At 39.3% G+C, this 21,563-nt stretch overlaps 1 protein-coding gene across 4 annotated transcripts in view; it reads right to left on the reverse strand.

Annotated features, from left to right (window-relative positions):
- Nucleotides 1-21,563, reverse strand: part of EPB41L5 (erythrocyte membrane protein band 4.1 like 5) — a 61,318-nt gene that overhangs the window by 20,035 nt on the left and 19,720 nt on the right. For all 4 annotated transcript variants that reach the window (XM_062004466.1, XM_062004465.1, XM_062004469.1 and 1 more), the window contains exons 6-16: nt 20,832-20,876; nt 20,472-20,524; nt 17,669-17,789; nt 17,171-17,258; nt 16,313-16,401; nt 14,876-14,945; nt 14,005-14,174; nt 12,773-12,879; nt 12,098-12,125; nt 9,730-9,772; nt 8,473-8,588 (exon numbers count right to left, since the gene is read on the reverse strand). In XM_062004466.1, coding sequence (XP_061860450.1) covers nt 8,473-8,588; nt 9,730-9,772; nt 12,098-12,125; nt 12,773-12,879; nt 14,005-14,174; nt 14,876-14,945; nt 16,313-16,401; nt 17,171-17,258; nt 17,669-17,789; nt 20,472-20,524; nt 20,832-20,876 — 930 coding nt within the window. The remainder of the gene's footprint in view (nt 1-8,472; nt 8,589-9,729; nt 9,773-12,097; nt 12,126-12,772; nt 12,880-14,004; nt 14,175-14,875; nt 14,946-16,312; nt 16,402-17,170; nt 17,259-17,668; nt 17,790-20,471; nt 20,525-20,831; nt 20,877-21,563) is intronic.

Consider the following 21,563-nt stretch of genomic DNA (forward strand, 5'->3'; position numbering starts at 1 on the left):
CTACCATTCTGTGATTCTATGATATGCATGTTTTAAGAAATACTCTAAGGGAAAAGCTGATAAATGATACCAGAAGTTCAAGCCATACAAATAATTATGATTATAGGAATAATCAAAGGCTTTTCATGCATGGAAAAATTTGTCAACCAAATAAATCGCACAGAAGTCATCACTGAGGGAATTCCCACAGTTAAGGGAGTTAACTAGTGCATTATTTGTGCTTTTTGCCTGACAGAGCTATCAATGTTAGCATGTCCCACACTGCATATAATGCACAATGTGACCGAGAAAGCTGTCACTTACAAAGGGTATGAATTTTTCTTTCATTTCCTAGTTGAAAAGCAAAACAAGACTTCATTGTAGTTTGTGAAATACAATCTGTAAAATACAGTAACAATCCAAGGCCCCTGCAAATGAAAGAATGCTTTTGCAGGTAATCTAATTTCAAATGGTATGGAGAACCATGTGAGCTAATTTATTTTTTGAACTGGTAGTGACACAGAAGAGTTTCTCACACTGACTCTGTAAAGCAGTACAATAGCATGAAATTCTCTGTTAGTTTCCCTTATTTTAGGGCATTCAATGTTGTACCTGAAGGAAAGAGTAGTAGAAAGAAGAAACTGTCACCTGTCACCTTTTCAGATTTTTTCCCCCTAAACATATTCAGAATATAATAAAACAAAATATAGTCAAAATAAAAAGAACTTCCTTTTTCTTTCAAAGGGAGCAAAGTAAAAGAAAAAATCCTAGGGATGTATGATCCTACAAATGGAAAACTGTTCAATTCCTAATAAAGCAGGCTGAGTCTCACATTCCAAGGCTTCTGCTGCCTCCCATTTGTTTGAAGATAATTCCAAATACTGACATAGACAATACATGCAAGTCAACAACTACAGGAAAGGGAACACCCTTAGGAAAAGCTGCTGACTGCAGAAATTTTGTGGATATTAAACAAAGATCTGTCACCAGTACAATGTTTGGGAGGACACCCACGTGTTTCCTCAATGCTATTCCTAAAGCATGTGACTGTGAAAACAGAGCTAGGTGGTGGTGGTAGCAGTGTGGTACAATTTCTGTCTCTGTTACTGAGAACTGTCACTTACCCTAGTGGAAATCAGGATAACAGTTCTCCCTAATTCAATGAAGTCACACTAAAATAAGCCCAGCACAGAACAAACTCGATCCTCAGTACGTATGCAAGGTTAAAACCACATGGCAAAAGCATGCAATGTGTCCCATACTGCAACAAATCACCTCTAATGACAAATGAGTTTCAGGCAACCAGGGCTGCTTCTCCTATCCTGAATCTGAACTAGTTCTGCTGTTACACAAACGTCTACTACAAAACATCTAGCCACAGCTTTAATTGCCAAACTTGCAGTTAATCCCAGGGCAGTCAGGGGCAGTCAGCACACCACAGGCAGTTGGGACACCCAGCACTGGTGAGGCATCCCTGGAGTGCTGTGCCCAGTGTCTCTCTCCAGGATGAGAGAGACATGGACATAATGGAGGGAATACAGCAGAGGCCACAAAGACAATAAAGAGTCAGGAGCATCTGACATAGGAAAAAAGGCTGAGAGAGGTGGGACTATTCAGTCTGGAAAACAGAAAGCTCAGAAAGATCTTAATAATGTGTATAAAAACCTGATGGGAGGAGTAAAGTTAAAAAAAAAGAACAAGTAGAGGCTGGGGGTGACCTGCTGGAGAGCAGCTCTGTGGAAAGGGACCTGGGAGTGCTGCTGGACAGCAAACTAGCCATGAGTCAGCCATGTGCCCTCGTGGCCAAAAAGGCCAAATGGCATCCTGGGACGCATCAAGAAGAGTGTGGCCAGCAGGTTGAGGGAGGTTCTTCTCCCCCTCTACTCTGCCCTGGTGAGGCCTCATCTGGAGTCCTGTGTCCAGTTCTGGGCTCCCCAGCTCAAGAGGGACAGGGAACTGCTGGAGAGAGTCCAGTGCAGGGCCACCAAGATGATCAGGGGACTGGAATACCTCTCATACAAGGAAAGGTGGCAAGATCTGGAGCTGTTCAGCCTGAAAAAGATTGAGGGAGGACCTTATCAACACTTATAAATACCTAAAGGATGGGTGCTGAGTGGTAGGAGTCTTTCCTCTGTAGTGCCCAGTGATAGGACAAGGGAAAAAGGGCACAAGCGGGAACTTGGGAAGTTCCACTTGAACATGAGGAAAAACTTCTTTCCTGTTGAGGTGAGAGAGCCCTGGCACAGGCTGCCCAGGGAGGGTGTGGAGTCTCCTTCAGAGGTTTACAAAACCCGCCTGGACATGTTCCTGTGTGACCTGATCTAGGTGAACCTGCTTTGGCAGGGGGTTGGACTGGATGATCTCCAGAGGTCTCTTCAAATCCCTACCACTCTGATTCTGTAAAGTCAACAGCTAGACTTTTCTCAAAGGAGCCCAGAGACAGGGCAAGAGGCAATAGGCACAAATGGAAATACAGGACATTCCATTTTAAAAAAAGGAAAAAAAAAAACCCATCTTCTTTTTTGCTGTGAGGTTGGTCAAACACCCGAACAGAGAGGGTATGAGGTGTCCACCCTTGGAGATATTCCAAACCTAGTTGGCATGGTCCTGATGCATCCTGCTCTACTCAACCCCACTTTTAACATGAGGGTGGACTACATCAGCTCCAGAGGCATCCTCCAGCTTCAACTGTTCTTTAATTCTGTGACAGCTACACACTACACAAAATTACTCTGATACTCGAGGAATCTCCCACTGTTTGCAGTGGCCTGCCCGCTACACAAGCACATCTGAACTGAAAACTCCACAATAAAACAGTGACTTGTTATTGCAACAATATTCTTGCATTTTAAATACAAAGCTATCCCAAATTCCTCCACTCAAACTAGTGGTTGCTTCTTCCTCATCTACACGAAAATTGTGTGATATTTTGAAATTAAAACACCTCTTTTCATTTGTGTATTCTTAAGCAACTCGATAAATAATCAAGAAACAGATAAGTAGCTTCGCTCCAAGAGTTCACAACGTCCACCTTGCAAAACCTAAAACCAAAAATGGCCCAACACATTGCTCCAGTCACCTCTGTAGATGGCACAGATCTTTAATGTGTAGCTTGCATATCTGTTTGTTTGTTTGTTTTAGTAGCTGCACAATAGAGACTCATAATTCACCAGCAATCTCCTTCTGCTGTCAGACGCAAAGGCAAGGCTAAAACATCTCAGGCAATATTATGGCCTGACTGAAACTTACTTTCTTGGTTCTTTGGGGTTTTATGGTGAAAAGAATAGTTTTGTATTTCTGGATTCTATGGCAATACAAAACCTCAACTGGTTTTACTCAATCTGAAAATCATTCAAATACCTTATTTACCTTAATAGCCAAATCTAAGTGAATTTCAAAAGCTGTCCACCACCAACTTTTCCTCTTTTTTAACAGGAAAAGACTATTGCAATTTCATAAGCAGCAAACTTCAGAAAGTACGTGAAAACACAGTGTGTTCAAGGGGTAAAGGTGGCTCTTCACATTGTTAAAGGCCCCCAAGAACACCAATGAGCCATGAAGCTGGAGTCTTAACCTCTGACTTAACAATTAACCTCCTGAATCACGTGGCAGGACTGCTGTTTGTCAGCAAGTATTTCTGTGTCATTTCAACTACAGTGCAGTGGCAAAAAGGGAAAGAAGGAAAATATTACTCTGCTTTTCAGGAGTTCTGATCATTTTATTCTTAAAGAATTAAAAAGAATTATATTCCATTATAAAATAATCCGTTTTGGAAGAGGACTAGTTATAAAAAGGTTAGCTTTCAGGTCAGCTGTCTATCTTGGATCTTTTTAAATAACCATGGTTCAGAAGCAGGAGCAGTTACATCCTCTGTCTCACTAAGGTTTTTGAAATCACATTAGAACCCACTAGTTGCATGTGTAGTTTTATTCCAAACGTGACTTCCTGTGTGGCTCTCAAAGTTAAGTCCCCAAAAATAGTAATTAAATCTTTCAATCATTAAGAAAAGTCTTTTAAAAATTGACATGACAGATATATACTGTTTTTTCTGTAAGAGCAATGGGTGGCTTCTGGTCTATCTGTTGTTTTTTTCTTTAAAGACTAATACCAACAGCACGGTACGCAGAGCCTTCATCACAGAAGCTTTTTCTCCCTCCCTCTATATAGTCAGCTTTGGGTCCGTTGTCCTTATCTCAGAGACAGCTCAAAAGGTAATTTCCAGCCTCTGCTAGAAAGCAGTCTCAAGCTCCAGAAAGGCCCATGTGTCAGAGGCTGGTGGTGGTGGTTTGGGCAGCCCAGGTCCCAGCACCGTGGTGCATCCTCAGGTGGTGCTGCTGAGAGGCGGGGTGCTGTCCCTCCGCGGCGTGGGTCCTCGGCCGGGCCCAGGGGCCTGCAGCACGCTGGTAGCGATCGGCAGCGTCGAGGGGCCTGGATTCGTGAGGAGCGTGAGGGGGGCACAGTCAGTACACGGGTACGGGGGAGACAGAGGGAGAAGTAAAGCAGAGGCGAGAAGACTGATGCAAAGAGGGGAGAGGAGGAAAAGGAGCACTGCTGGATGGCAAATACTGAAGCAAAGAGGCATGCAAGCAGGTGTGTACACGGTGACACTGTCAAATAAACCCCTTTCCTGCTCAGTATTGTGCACATTTTTTGCAGAGAGCTCAACTTGTCACTTACAGGTCTCATGTATTCATTGTCTACACTTGCCAAATGAAAAGCACTTTGTATCTCAAAGCACTTTACAACACTGAGCAATATCCACGTGCATGGGAGAAAATAATGTGATGGAGGAACAGATCTCCCAGGTATACAGCACATCTTATTTGCAGGAAGCTGAAAGGGTTTAAGTAGAAGCTCTACATGTACACCTGAAACAAGCATTTATAAGCAATAGCAGCTTTCAAAGTCACTGGAAAATGCAGATTCTCATGCAAGTTCAAAGAGAAGAAAATAGAAACTTAGGAAAATGAGCATTACTGTACAGGAGCAAATAGGAAAGCACACACAACTCCTTCACAATTTACTTGACTAAGAGACTAAATGCTACTACAGAAGCTGACTGTAGCTATACTTGATTAACAAACTTAATTGGAAGAAGAGGTGTTTATAGAAAAGGTCATAATACAAACTAAGGACTTGCTTTCTAATTTTGCACATGAAGGCAAAACGGTTCATAAATTTTAAATTCCCAAATGAAAACCATAGAAATGTCATGCACAGTTAGGCTAGTCTACAGCACAGCTGGAATAAAGTCCTCCAAAAGCCACAAAGAGGAGCAAGGGAGAACAGTCATCACCTTAAACAGTGTTTTGAAAATATTTTCATGTGGGAGCCCTGAGCTAGAAAACTGTTAAGGTTTTAAGTACAAGCATCTCCAAAGCAGTGTGGATGAGTAATTTACTAGAATAGTTGAAGTTTAGAAGACTTTAAAAAATTGACAGCAAGCAATCTGTTAACTACTGTCTGTGTTGTACTGGGTATGTTTTAGGAGAGGCTGATGCAAGGTACAGCCAGGTATTTTAAAAAGTGCTTGGAAAAAAGCCCTCTCATAAACTACTCAAGTAAGGAAACTCCTAAAGCAAACATGTTCCTACAGTTTAAAGTAAAATTCCCTATTTAATGACCCAAATCTAATCAAAGTGGAAACATTGTTGCTGTTCATCTAGAGGAATCCTGGGCAGCACCCTGCTCAAATTCCACCTTCTCATGTTCCGGAAAGCCTGGTTGAACACTGCCAGCCCTGCCAGAACAGCCAAGCAGACAGCCCTCGAGTTGGAAGATCACACATGTCAAGGCAGGGAAGCAGACACACATGCAGGATTCACAACAGCAGTAAATGATTAATGCTCAGGATAGTCCTCCTTTAGAAAAGAGAGAGGATCTATGCAAAGGTCACCCACCCATGGGTAAATTCAGAGTACTGGGTTTTGTATAAAACATCGAGGAAATGAGTTTAAGTCTCTAATCCTCAACAGTTCACTACATTAATTTTCCATTTATCTAATATAAGTGTTTAAGTGAAGGCTACCTCCACTAGCAAGCAAAACATAAAAAAATACTGTTCCCTTCTTATGCCACAATAAGGAAAAATAATCTCCTCAAGAAACTGTTTCTTGAGAAAAGGCTAAAGTTACAAAGCCACAGTGTTTTAGACTTCCAAATGCTGCAGCTAATACTGCAGACTGTTCTCAGACCATGCAGACCAGTACAGTTTTCCTGTACTGGCAATTTTACAGCAATGAGGCAAAGGGAAAATTAAAAAAAAATCAAAGCACTACAATCCTTCCTATCTGGCAACATTCTTTCTACAATCTGGCACAATTGCCGTTGGCAGCTGCAGCATTAACATTTTAAATTAAAGGAAACATTGACATTAGGAAGGGATCTAAGCTGCAAGGTAGCCAGTACAGGCATCTGCCAAGCAGTGTACAGAAACTCAAGGGGTCAGGACCTTACTTCTAAATCTTTCAATCTAACCATCTAGGAAATCCTTAGTCCAAAAAGATCTTGGTGTTCTCAACAGTCCCTGGCAAACTCTCTCTAAAAGAAGACTATTTTTCTGACAGAAAGAAAAGATAATCCATGCAGAAACAGGCCAATTAAAGACAGCAGCAGTTGAAAAGAGATCTTATTAGCAGCATCAAGACATCAAGACTTGAAGGCACAATAGTCAAGTCACAGCCCCTGCAATAAATGCGTATGTTCTTGCAGTTACATTAACCTAACCCTGTTTCCCATCTGGGAAATCAGAATGCAGCTCAATTGCTGACTCAGCTCCAAACTGTTGTCTTCCTCCTAGAGCTCAATTTGCCCTTTACTACAGGCAGTACTGTTTCCAGTGAACACGTTAGAACTTCTTTGCCAAAAGACAACTGCCTTCAATAATAATGGTATGTCTCCTGGAAACACAACACATCTGCAGTACAAAGCAGCTTGTTTTCTTAACGGCATGCTGTTTCGGGTTACATGCAGGTATCTTTTGTATTCACTCCCACTCTCCTACAGAAAGGTTATGTACTGTGGCAGCTGGCATGTAAGCTTAGATTCCTTGACAGTGTTGAGACAGACAGGCTCAAGTTCTTAATCCTAAAACAGGAGCAGCAATACTAAAACTGAAACAGATTGGCTACAGAGTCCTCTCTGCTTCTGAGCAAAAGCAGAAGGATTTCACTAATCAATAGAAACCCTGTAAATACTAGCAAGAATGCTAGCATGAACCAGGTACCCAAGGAGAGCTGTTTGGAGCACAAGTCAAACATTTCCACCAAAGGAAACAGCGGTTTCTGGCACGCATCTTGCAATTAGACCAAAAGAATACAAATAAAACCAGGATGCTGATGAATAAAGAAACCACCACCTTTCACCCACCACCACGGAAGCAATCGAGCGATCAACAGGATCTCACCATAGACAAGCACAGATTTCAGATACTAGATGAATCAGGGGTAAAAGAAAGAAAACAGCATTGATCATATGTTCTGATTGTAACTTCAGTAAAATGCAACACACAAAGCAAAATTACCATCCCCCTTATAACCCAAAACCCACAGTATTCAAAGTCTTTAATCAGTAAGATTTATGAAATCAAAGTACATTTGTGATTGCACTGTTAGAAATAGATATGATCTACTTTTAAGAAATACTGAAGCAAAGCAGGTTTGTGCGCCTGACAATGGGACAAGAACCTTTTCTCTTGAGGGTTGAAACTGCTCAGGATAAGAGCTTTTGTGTTGCTCTATTCCATTGCTGCGGCAGCTGAAGAGTCTCACAGAAACCAGAATTACCCTTCTAGCATAAGCCACACTGCCTCTGAATGCACAAGAAGCTGAAAAAGGTAAGATGATGTGTGCACAAGTACTGGGTTGATGTACGTCAGTTTTGGTTTTGAAATAGCTTTGCAGTACAGAATTACTTTACGATAAATTATATGTACATTTGCTTTCAAACAAATAATCCTTGTTTGGAGAATGCATCCAATCCACAAACCATTTACTACAATTACACAAAATCAAAGCTCTTATCTCCAGCTTGTGTTTTTTTCCTCAAGCATCCATTGTAATCAAAATAATAATAAATTAAAAAAAAAAAACAGTTTGCCCATTTCAAAAGGTTCAAAAGACAACTCATAAGGACACTAGTTTACAAGGTTCTGCATTTTGTTAAAGATCAAGACCAAGACCTTGAGCCCCATGACGCCAAGCAAAGGGTTACTAGGAGTGTTATGGCAAATGAGAAGGACCCAACTCTCTCCAAGTCTTGAAAATGTTCCTGATTTAATAATTTCAACAACCCCTGAAGAAATTTTAAGTTAGCAGGACTAAGCCCGCTGTCCTTTTCTCCCCACACTACATTCAAAGCAACAAATCAGCTGCATCATCACTAACTTGACTATCAACTTATGCCAAAGATACAGGATGGCAGCTTACTTAAGTGCAGATAAACAGCCACTTGAATCATGCATAAGCAAGCATTTCCCAGCAAAGCAGAACATACCACTTCTTGTCTTGGTGGCTGGCTCCAGGGCTTCTTGGAAGGTTTTCTATTTCCACTAAGACCGGGGCAGAAGGAACCACTGTTAGGACAGGTAGGTTTGGCTTTGCGTTCCAGCTCTTTGGACAGAAAGTATAAACAAGTAAGTTACTATACACACGTTAATGAAGCAATCACACATTACACATAGCAAAACATAGAGTGGATGGTACAAATTGCTTTACTGGCTGTCTTGGTGGACCACTTTAGCACAAAGCTAAAGCAAGGCTGTGTTGTCTTCCATTACTTCAAATCTGTGCCCAGTTTGATCCCACACAGTATTAGGATCATAAGGAATCCAAGGCTGCTCAGAGATAGCAACAAAAAGCTATGGCCCACTGTGTTCTTTTTAAATCTGTGCAGTAACACTTTCCTTCTGTAGGTAACTTGGCAGTAATGGTTGGCACCTTTGGGTTGCAGGTCTTTGGACTGCTATTTGAAACATAGCTGCTTCTGAAAAAAACAACTCCTTTTGCACAGAATGCAAAAGGCAGGTCAGAGCAGCAGTCTGCCAGCAGAGACTGAGTATTTTAACGTTAGAGCAAACCCCCATCCCATTTCCACCAATACATGACTCCTTCTGTTGCATTCTGCATCTGAATAGCTCCAGAGAAGGAGTCAGAGTCCTTCCAAACTCCAAGTCCTGAGTTACTTTGATACTCAGGAGAGTCATTTTGCATCAACAACATTGTTCAGTGAAACAAAGTATTCTGGGTACAAGTACTGAGGGGATAAGTGTCTCTGATTTTCTTCTCCAACTCAGAAAACACTGATTTTTTACTAACAATGTATTCTTTAATTTGTAGGTGCATTGCCCTCTTACAGAGGAAAAAAAATAATGTAACCAGGAACCACCACAGGTGTTAATGAATTGCACACACCCTTTCTCTCTTCTTTTTAATGTTGCTTAGCATGCAGAATTAATGTGCTTTGGATAGTAACAAGTCTCATACAAAGGCGCTTTGTGTACTTATGAATGTCTGTATCTATGACTAGGACAGTTTCTACAGCACTAGGGCATGGGGTATCTTCCTTACTCCAGCTAAAGTAAACAATCATCTTGCTCATACATTAGTGGTCATTGCCGGGCATGCAATTTAGTAGCTTACTGTTTGTAACTTTCAATTGGTCAATCACTGGATTTTAGGAACAAATAGGTACACCTTCAAATCTTTTGAAATACATGGAAATTGTCTTTAAAAGGAATGAAAGAGTCCTTACTTGTGATCCATTAGTCTGGTTGATAACAGCGTTGTTTGCAGTACTGAAAGAGAGTATGCAAATCATAATCAGATCGACAAGCTACTTTTGCGGGCTGTCAGAACTGCAGGGATTTTCAGAAAGAAACACAAGGTCCAGCAAGGACCTTTCAAAGTACTTAACTGTTAAAAAAACCAAAAAACCTTAAAAGCTTATGCTTTAGGTCAGCTGTCTCATTCTAGGTAAAGGTATCACGACTTTTTTTTCTGTGTTCAAGCTATAGTTTATCTGCAACTCATCTGTTTTTTTCCACTTCCTTTCCTAAACCAGTTAGGTTTAGAAAGGCTTCCTCATTCAACAGTAAGGTGAGGCACTTTTAAAGCAAAACTAATACAGTTTTAGTTAAAACACTCAGCAAAATGTGTCATTGTCAAAACCCTCACCTACATGCTGGAGATAGTATGCTTGTTCTGAAACCAGGACTCTTTAGATATGAAGTTTTCATGTCACAAAATTTACCAGAAAAATATTATGGAGTTTCATCTGCATACGACCTCTAATGGACTGAATTACTGCTTCAGAGTCTTAAAAGTAACCATTCAAATCTATATGCAGAGCAGCTCAGAACAGCATTAATAATATTATTATTAATCAGTATATTTAATACATTCAATAAGATCCATATCCTGATGATTTCTGAGACTTTCCTCTTTTTTGAGAGACTTAAAAGCATTAACACCTGCACAGCAATTACACATTACAGATCTCATGCAAAGCAGGCATTTGTTCCAGATTTCTAATCTTTTAAAAAAATGGTTCTAGTCTCCTGTGACCCATAAATCTTTTGATTTCTGGATGGGACAACAGCTATCCAACCTGGCAAGCTGACAATTCTGACAGATTTCTGTATCTACCTTAGTGATTCCTTAGAATTATTTTATTTAAATATCATAATATCAAGACCAAACAAGCTGTTCCTTGCACCTTCTCTATTGAGGGAATGTGGTTATGACAGCATGGTGCACATTTAACAGAAACATTATGGGTAGCCTTCTGGGTAGCACATTCCTCTCTGCTGAGTTAACACAAAAGAATGGAACGACATACATCTTTCATGATGCATTTCAATTAGCAACACTTGAGTGTAGAGTTTCAGCAATGGCATAGATTGCTCTAGAGACTATTAACATCACAGTGCCACACCTAGGTGTAGATCAGAAGACTTCTGTCTTATCAGGAGAAACTACACATGAAGTTTCTCTTCCTACTCTCAGAATGACCTAAGCAGCATGAAACTCAGAGAAGGGCATGACAACACAGTATTATGGGAGTACTGCTTAATCAGACAGTCACATTTTCTATGCAGAGAATCTTTAAGCACCTCAGTGACACTCAGTTTTGAGAAGTCCTTTCCCATTTTATGAAAAGTAAAGGCAATGCAGGAAGTCAGAGACACACCTCTGCTACAGTAACTGCAGCCTTGTCCCAGCACTTCTGATGAGACTTCTTCCCTTCTCATGCAAAAATCAATCCTGCTGCTATAAAAAGAATATGTGTGGCTGTATTAAGCCTGTTGTTCTGAAATGTTATTTTGGCGTTCCTTACCCAGCTCCTGACTGTCATGACGCTTAACACCTACTAGTATCTGCTTTTTAAAAAGTACTTTGGTTGCAATTGATCATTGCAACATTTACAAGTTACTAGGGCAAAGGACAGAAACCAGAACTGAGTGACTTCGCTTCTTTGCCACTAGGTAATTCTTTTTAGTCCCATTACTTCTCTTCCCTTAAGGAAGGGTATGAAAACTGTATGATTCAGATTCCTCTGAGTGTTTTACATTGTAACAGCAAGTACAAATCTACATGTGCAGAAAGACTCTAGGTACAGAAATAAAGAATCGAAAGATCTTCCTCTCAATGCTGATCATGGATAATTGAAACATATAAAAAGAAATACTTGAGCATATAAAAAGAGATGCAAGTACATAAAGAATATAAAATGATCAACATATTTCAAAAGTTTATTTTACTGTATTCTCTGACTTTAACCTGATTACATATTTCAGTCACATAGAGTAGATAGACATCCTCACATGCTCTTACATCATCTCTTTACATGGCAGGACACAGAACTACAGCTCATATCCAGCAAGAGACACAGCTAAAAAACCAAAACAAACCTCTCTGCCTGTTAGGAAGCAAGCCTGGCAAAATCTGCTATGTGACAGTAACACATCAAGTTTCACGTAAAGCAAACAAACATCAAACCCGCAGCAAAACCACAGATAAGAAGTTATTGCTCTACAATTAACTACACTTAAAACCTCCTGCAGACACATGCTCAAGTGGCAAACATCATAGAGAAATTTAAATATTGGAATGTATCTTACCTTGTTTCTTCAAGTTTAGCAGCATGGGCTGCAAAAACAAAGTTTTAATTAAAATTTAGGTTGTAATTAGGTTATCTGTTAAATATTAAGTATATTATGAATGAAAATAGTCTAGTGCTGCCTAAAAGTGGATAACTAAAAGAGCAAAAGTAGCATGTATCCCATGTATAATGTGTCAAAAACGAAACTCTAAATTGGAAAAATGAAATAAAGAATCTGATGAGCAAACCAAGGAGCTGCATTTAAGCAAGGGTCTGAAAGCATGCATGGAGGCCGCACCTGACCTGTGCAAAGGTGGGAGTAGGAGATAAAGTAACTACTGTTAGTGTAACAAGAGTACAACTCCTAAGAACAATTAAAAAAACCTCTTAATGTCAAACTTCATTAATAAATCTCATCTATTACCATTAATATATTGCTGTTTTCTGTCTCCACACAGAGACCAACTGTGCAATATTCAAGGGTGTTTCACCTGCTAGGTGAACTAAAACACATGCTTTAGACACAAGCTTTGTCTGATAAACTCATGTTGTCTCCCAGATCGGTCAAAGTAAGTCTATTTTGAAAATTCAAGAGAAAGGCAGTTAAAGAAGACTTCCTACACAAAATCTTTAAAGGATATGATTACTTGATTCTCACAGTGGATTATACTTCTCAGAATGGAAGGTCTTTTACCTTTCATTTGTAGTGTTCGTCTTGAATATCTTTTGCTGGGCCTTCTTTCAAAGGATGCTGATCTCCTGGCTTTGTTGGTCTTAGTGGTTTGATATTCTGTTTTCCCACTAAGAACGCCATTTAGAAGCACATAACAATAAATTACTTATTTATAATGACAGAACACAGACGTTGCTCATCAAAACATCACATTTCTCTTTTAAATTCATACTGTAATAATCTGATCTCAATTCTGCCAAAAATCTCAAACAAAGGCCTCAGAAGGCCTTTCATCAAAAAGAGAAGTTTTACAAACACCCAAATTTTCACCCTGTTTTCCCTAGACAAAAGATTGAAGCAATGTCTCCTTAAGCATGAAGCTGCTAAGACAACACATTTGCCCTTTGCACATTTCTGGGCTCACAGCACTCACTGTTTGTGAGAGGCTGAAAACTCCAGGAAAGAGTGAAGCTTAAGGTGTGTTGCCAAAGGTCATAGGGAAAGACTATAATAGGACTAAAGACGAGCATGCAGGTGCTCCTGTTTCCAGGCAAGTCCTTTTTCCCTAAGTCTGGCCAAACTCTGCCTCTGAGGCAGTATCAGCCGCATGTTCTGACAACTCCTTGGTACCACTGATCCTCTCTGAAACTGATTAGATGGTACTACTCCAGATGCTGGAAATGAAAGCAAAAGGATATGTCTGGGGTCACCTCCACTCCCTTCCATGTGTTCTCAGCAACTCTGGTGGGGTAACTGGCAGCATCCTCCAGGTTAGTCTGGGCCCACAAGCCATTTGTAAGTCTGTTACACGCATGAGTAGTGCCCAATATAGAATGGGCATTACCTTAGTCTTCTGAAGCACTATCATCACTCACTCAGGAACTCAGGAGTCAACACACTTACAATCTCCTTAACTGTGTGAGTCAATCATTCTATGGTTTATTGAAAAATGGGTGGGCTTTCAAGATGAGGTGATCTATAGAAGACAATCTACTACATATGCGATGTAATGAACATAAACCTTGAGAAACCTTTGGTTTCCTACTACACAGACAAGGATCACCTAAAGGTAAATCAAACTATAAATGGGAAAAATTTGTATGATTCAATAAAACAAATAATACAACTCAGTCTGCAAGTTTCACTGCTCTATATTCCCTAAGTGAATGAATCCCAAGTTCTCTCCTGCTTCTGTGCATAATCCAAGAACAGGAAGGATCAGCAGAAGATATTTGCTGAGAGATGCCACTGACCTGTAGCGGAACCGGGACCCTAACCGAATGAAGCCTGATCGACTTGAGCTTTTTTGGACAGGACCTCGGAGCCGGAAGAAGGCGTGATGTTCCACTGCACACTTCCACAAGTGTTTGCAGGCTTTGGGATGATCCAGTCTAAAGACAAAAGTGTGCTCCTGCTCCTTTCCCTGAAAGCACACAAAGCACATTCACGATTTAAGAGGCTTGAATAAACCCAAGCTACAATTCCACACAAGCCAAATCCAATTTGATTTTTATGAACACTGAAATGTATGTTAAAAAAATATGTTAGGCAGAAAAATAAACCTTTTCAGAAGCTTTAATGAACAAAGAGTCTATTGTCTGAAGTTGGACAGGGGTAGAGTCCATATATTTAACAAGTCTGAATCATTACAAATTAAAACCTATCATGATAATAGGAAGGTACTTCTCAATGAGGTTAACATGGTTTCACTTCCAAATCTAGTCTCAAATTACTAGTGCTCCCATTTTTATTATCTCAACTCTCAGTAATTTCCTCTCTTGGGAACAATTCTGGCACCTGCTTAAGGAATTCATTCCACTAAATGTAATACATGGTCTTTTGTAAAAAGCTTCTGTGAACAATACACACTGTTTCCAAATTATCTGGTCTACATTGGTTTCACAAAGTATTGTCCATTTACAAACATGGAGAGGAAGAAAAAGTAACTGAGTCTTTTTATTTTATACTTATGTCCCTTCATTCCTCTCCTCCCCCCAAAGTCACAATCAGAAGTCTTTCAAGGCATCAAGGTTAATTCTCAAAACTTAAATATAAAGATCAGGAGCATGAAAACTAGTTCTGCATAATCAAGACTGAGATGTAACTAAACAGATAGTTTTCTACCTGTTCATCATCTTCAACCACAACTAGAGTGAGTTTATTCTTCTTGAAGTCAAGCCTTGTTATCTTTGGCCTAAAAGATGAACAGAAAAAGCAGGTTATGTCTAACTCTTAGTAATTCACTGAGAGGTATGTTTGATGTGCCAGTCCAAGTCTCTCTACCAAATATTTTCTTTCTTTTTGTTGGTTTTTCAAGTTTATGCAGTAAGGTTTGATTATACTGTGGATACCAATGCATCGCTTCAAAGTGTAACACTTAGAATTATCACTTCAGAAGTTGATGACTTCTTCAAGGTTTCTATCAGGACCTAAAATAACCATTATTTGAACTGAAACTCCACGTACCCGTCTGCTTGCCTACTCTTCCACAAGCCCACAAAAGTGAACTCAGAAAGACGTAAAGGCAGGCCAAAATAAACCTGCTTTATTAAAGAAATATAATCACTGTACTATGTATCAAAGACCAATTCCTATGATGACCCTCTTTAAGAAAATCCCAACCCAAGAGAACAATGTGAACACGACATGATAAAAATGCAGCCACTTTCCCCACTCCCTGCCCATCAAAAAAATACCCAGAACTGACAGTGGAATGACGAGACACATAGATAACATTTCTCTTTCAAAGGGGATGTTTTTTCTCAAAAGTTTATAAAATTGTCAGGGCTAAGTCAAACTTTCCATGTGATGAAACTTCACTTCATCAGCTGACTACTTATTCTTTGTACATAGTTTTGAAGACTGCATGGGAATTGCAGAACAAAGGATAAATGTCCATGTACTCAGACCCAAGTATGCTAGCTAGAAGCTTCTCCCCCTTCTGTTTTACACAATATAAAGCCCTGCAGAATATCATCAGAATGTTTCTAAGAAACCATGGTGTATTATTAAGGCATTTGACAGATAAAGAAACACACGTTTATAAAAACTAAAGAAAGCTTTATATCCTCTGACTACATACAGATCTGGTTTGGGGGCAGGGAGGTAGAAGGGTATTTGGGGTTTTTTAATAATCCTTACTGATGGGTAGAAAATGGCATTTTTCTTAATAAAAAGCCTGCTCAGATGACACAATATTTAAAAACTGCACTAGCACTAAGCCTCTGTCTCCTTTTCAACACTGATGTGTAACACTTATCCAGAATGTCTGAATGAGCATCATTTCACTAACTGGGTGCATACTCTATTTCCAAACAACTCAGTGCAAAATACAACAACAAACACATTACTAAAAAAACAAACCACAAAACCAAAAACAACCCACAGTTATTCCATCTTTTACTTGCCTTTGGCATGTTACACATAAACAGCTTATTAATAGATGAACAAAGAATATTAAAGAAAAGCAAGAATATTTTTGGACATCATGAAAACACTCCAAGGCTACAACATTTCTGCAAATAAAAGAGTAAAAATCTTAGACATTATTTCAGAGCTTACCAGAAAAACAACCCAATCTTTGTGTCTCCTTCAAAGACAAGAACTCCTGTAGGTGTCAGTCCCAGGCTGTAATCATTGCCATCTCTTGCCTAATTGCCAAAAATAAAGAACATAAAATCATTACAGTTGGAAAAGACCTTTAAGATCATGGAGTCCAACCAGTCACCTCACACTGCCAAGCCCATCACTAAACCATGTCCCTCAGCACTTCATCTATGTGTCCTTTGATTATCTCTAGGAATGGTGATTCTACCACCTCCCTGGGCAGCCCGTTCCAATTAATAACCTTCTTTATCCATGTTACTCCAGTGAGTGAAACAGCTTATTTGCCCAGTGTTACAATTAAACACATATATTTTATACATCAAAACTCTCACTTTTCAATGATGTTATGCAAAGATTTTTCTAGTTTGCAACCCTGCAATAAGGCTGCCTAAAGTGGAAAAACAAGAGTTTGTTGATTTCTTTGTGTAGTAAGGACCTCTTTGTGCAGTTCTCTGCACTTCCTTCTCCACAGGAGATCTATTTATTGTCAGCTGGTAGCTGACTGGACGCCAGCCAATTTATATTTAATTACTATGATTTTCACATAGCTCTTATTCTAAATACAAACTGTAGTACATATTGCCACATTGATCATTTAACACAGAGCAGATACTCTTGGACTAAAGTTATACCTTCTAGAAATGTATACTACAGAGTGGAATGTAGATGCAAAGTCAGATCATTTGTTACATGGTTTATATAATATTCCTCCTCCTCTGCCCCCACCCTCCCCAAAACCAAAACTACTGTCTAAATGCAGGACAAAGCTATAGTTATCATTTACAAAGGTCACCATGCTGTGGTTAAACATACCTTCACTATGTGCATGTCTACACCGTACATTTCCAGCCACTTAGCTTTGTTTAAGTAGTTAGTTTCAGCCTGTGCTGGTGTTTGTCCCCTGAAATAAATTTTTTGCTGTTAGGCAGATGCCTGGAAAAGCACAGAAAGGAAAAACTGGTATCTAAGGAAAGAGGAAAAGAAATTCCTGAAAGTCTGTGAAAAACCTAAATGCTGCTGACACTTGTTGACTTCCATGAACATCAAGGTCATCTTTGTAAATTTTAATCTGAAACTGCTTCCACAAAAATCATTGCATTTCAAATTTCTGTACCTCGTAATTTTACTCAGAACTTTGAAAAGCCTCATTTTTCCCACTCTATCCTCCTACAAAGTATGACAGAACCATATTAAGAGTTATGTTTCTGAACAAGACCCCAGGAGAAGCATCAGTAGCATCTTCTTAATACATTATCTTTACAGAAAAATCAATGCAAACAGTTGGTGAACATGCACTGGAGGATCTAGTACCTGCATTCTTTCCACTTCTCAAAAATGGCTAGTTCCATCTCTTCAGTCTGAGTGGGAACAAACCTGAACTCAGACACCAGTTCAGGGACATGCTCAGCAGGATCATAGTCTCCGAGTTCAGCTACAAAAGAACAGCGTTGTCAAGCAATATTCCCAACAAACACAGAACTTTTGCACAGTTTCCTAATTAATATAAGATACTGAATTTCTCTTTGTGTTCCACCTTATCCTTCAGTTCTCCCAATATTTAAAGTGTCATCTTTTTTGGCAGAGAAATTATGGACACTGAGCAAATAACCATGTTGTCTGCACAAAATCTTTCTGTTACTTTGTAAAAAGTGCTCTTGATACAATCTTTTAGCAGCTTCCTATAGATGGAAGTTATGAACATCCTTGAGGCTCACCTTTTTTCTTTCTTGGAGAGAGTTTTGAACATTTTTATCACCGAAGTCTCTACTGAGATGACAGCTGACTAACGTTACAATGGAATTTTGCCTTAAATTATTACAACAAAATCTCAAGGTTTGTAAAAAGCAAAACCAGTTCTGACACTTTTCATAAAGCCATCTGTCCATTCTAAAAATCAATTTCTGATTTTATGACTACAAATCACCCTGTCCTGTTAAAATTGCTCTGTGTCAGGGCACAAACCAGCGTTCTCTTCTTCATTTAGGAACATAATAAATGCCCTACCAGGCCAGTCCAGTGGCTTAGCTGGTCCACTGCTACATGCTCAACAGGGGCAATAAGAAATGCTATTTAGAGAGCATACTGGAACATACTAGTCAGTGGGTGTGCCACATCAAAAGCACAAGCTCCTTTTTCCACAGATGCTAACAAGCCCAGCTTTTAAATACTGATGTATGCCTGAAGTGCTAAAGCACACAAAAAAACTTTATAAAAATGTCCCAATGTTCAGAGTCACTACACATTTCTTCCTCCCACCAATTTCAAGTGGCTTCTTAACCTTTAGTTTATATCACAAAATTTAGGAATAATTCTATATATTCTAACTTGAACCTTGGGTGTCTGATACAGACCGGTAATTGCTGTGTCTGAAGAAAGGAAAGAGAGACATTTGGGTTGGAAAAATCCTAATAACACATTTGGGAAGACCTGGGTAAGTCAAATAAACACACATAATATTCCACAGGTACAAAAAATACCTACAATCTAAAAAAAACCACCCCTGCTTCTTGGATTTCTGAACACAGCAAGTATATCAACAGTCTTTTCACCTCTCCCTTTTTCTTTTTTTTTAATGCTGACTGAGGAGGTCTGTAGTTCTGTAATAATTTACTCCCACTAAAACGCCTGCCTCTGTTGAAAGGAATGCTGTCAAGGCCAGCTTAGGTTCCAGCTGATTTAAATAAAAGTACACAGCTGTCAGACAGCAAGATTAAAGCCCTGCTACAGGCCTCATTGTGGAGCAAGGAGAGAGGAAAGAAAAGACAAAAAAGCAATGGATATATGGCCTAATTAGATCACTTTGTATTTCAAAAACCTTATTCACTGAACCTGTATCTTAAGGCTCTAACAATGCTAATATTTTTAACTATGGAATGTATTCTAACTGTTTTCCTTCCACACAAAAGAGCAGGTTAAAAAGGCAGGCATCTTTATAGTGTCATCCCAACTCTCCACCTACACGTGATCAGGGCCATCAGTACTTCCGGCCCAAAGAACAAAGCGTGCTTTGGAAAATACCTGTAAGAGGAAAAAATTCCAGTGACTTAGGCCTGTTACCTAACTCCTGCAAAGTAAGTACAACTGCATTGGTTTATTAGATGAATGCTGTGTAGAGAATTTGTGTGGCACAAAAGCATGGCACATCTCCAGATTCCCTTTTCAAAGAGGACCATACAACAGCTTTACGGCAGAGGTTCTAGGACTTTTTGTAGACTCAAACTGGGTTGAATAAAGCCATATACCTATATTCTCCAATAAGGAGACAACAGCAGACATTTCTAAAACTTCAAGCCTTCCCTCTTACTTTTGTGAATTCCCCTTGTGAAGCTACAGCAAACTTCACATATAAGATCACACCCTCATGCAAACAGTAAAGACATTGGCCATGACAATCAGTGATGGATACAGGCAAAAGAAGGTTGCTCAGAAGCTCTCAGGGAAGTCATGGGATGCTGCAGTCTGAGTTGGAATCCAAAGTTGCAGACATTAAGAAGAGTCTTAGATGACTCAAGCATAGTACTATATAACTGAGGAAAAAAATACAGTATATCACCTCTTTTGGCTGAATTAAAATCTGAAACACCAAGTGCCATTCAACTATCAATGCTCAAGCACAAGCACAAAACTTAGGGCATTAAAACGTTTCTACAAATATTGAAGTCAAAAGTTGGTTGGTTTTATATACAGGACTTTTCAATTGAGTGCAGAACCAAAATAATTTTGTACCTGATTAGTATAACAAAGAAAATACACAGCAGAAACTACACAATACAAAGTGAATGGTGTTGCTACATGAAAGCTATCCAGCAAGACTGCAGATCTCATACCTAGTGTGAGAGCAGACAGATTTGCACAAAAGTAGCTGAGAAAACAAACTTAGGGCAAAAATGTTTATGGTCAGAAGGTCCTTGTTCTGTTTCCCAAGGAATCGTGCAATTTTCTATATACAGTCTCAGCGAAATGACAATCAAAGGGAGCCATGCTTCACACTGTATCGCTAATGGCTGCGCAGAACCTATTTTCTGAGTATGACAAGGACAGACTAAAAGAAGTAGTAAGAGTCTACACAAAGCCATTCATGCAACTTCATCCTCCCCCGCTCATATCTACTCACCTTGCATGTTATAAGCTGCCAGCTGGACGGCTGTCTCAAAAGGACATTCCAATCTGCCCCAAGAGAAATGCATTGTTAAAATCTTAGCTAATGCTACTTAGCAGACAACTCATATGTTGGACAATAAGAGACTGCCAAAGTTTTGGATCAGAAAGTGAAAAAGGATTAGTAAATTTTGATCAAATTAACAAGAGATATGCTCCACATTACTTAAGCATTCCTCTGCTGCTATTCATGCATAGAAGAGTAATATTTTAGAGGAAAAAAAGCATCATATTACTTAGCAAAAATCAGATTAATTATCCAAATATGCTAAACACATTGTAAATGTTTAAAAGGCTGTTTATTAGAAATACATACTTTCCACTGAGAATATCCAGTTTCAGCTGCAGAACAAACAAATACCTGCAGGATTAAATAAGAAATAAATGTAACTGATCATCAGTTTTATCTAATGTGTCACTCAGCCAAGGGGAGGAAATTAGAACCTGACAAAAACATTTTTTACTCTTTACATGAGTTTTCAAGACTGAAGAAATTGAGTTGTGATATTTCAAGGCTCTAACAGTTGTGTTTGTATGCTTTTCACACATTTCAACTAAGTAAACCCAAAACTAGCAGTTGTCACAAGCAGAGTGAGAAACAGGACACCCAAGCCTCCCTTTTTTTCTCTTCTGATCTTACTTGGGCAAAGGACAACCTGTGTCTTCCACATTTTCTTCATTGTTCATAGGCATATCAATCTCATAAAAGAAAGAATCTTTTAAAGTCTCCCAAAAAAAAAATGTTCCCAACATGCATTGCCTAGTTAAAAAGCAAATCCCAAAAGCTGACTGCAAAGTGACAAATAATAAACAGCAGGCCACAGCCTTTTCAAGTTGTTTACTCTCCAGAGCCAGCTTTCCTTCACTGCCTTGTTTATTCAGTACTTTTGATTAGAAATTGGGCAAATACTGAATACAAAGCTCCCATCCCTTTGGTGTACAATGCTAATCCTTCCGATACTCAGAGTAGCCCTTTTGCTCCACTATGGGACACAGCTTTCCTTTAACAAGAGAAGTAGTTGTCTCCAACTAAATTGCTGGCATCCAT

This window comes from Colius striatus, chromosome 11 (assembly GCF_028858725.1).
Source record: "Colius striatus isolate bColStr4 chromosome 11, bColStr4.1.hap1, whole genome shotgun sequence".
Taxonomy (NCBI): Eukaryota; Metazoa; Chordata; class Aves; order Coliiformes; family Coliidae; genus Colius; species Colius striatus.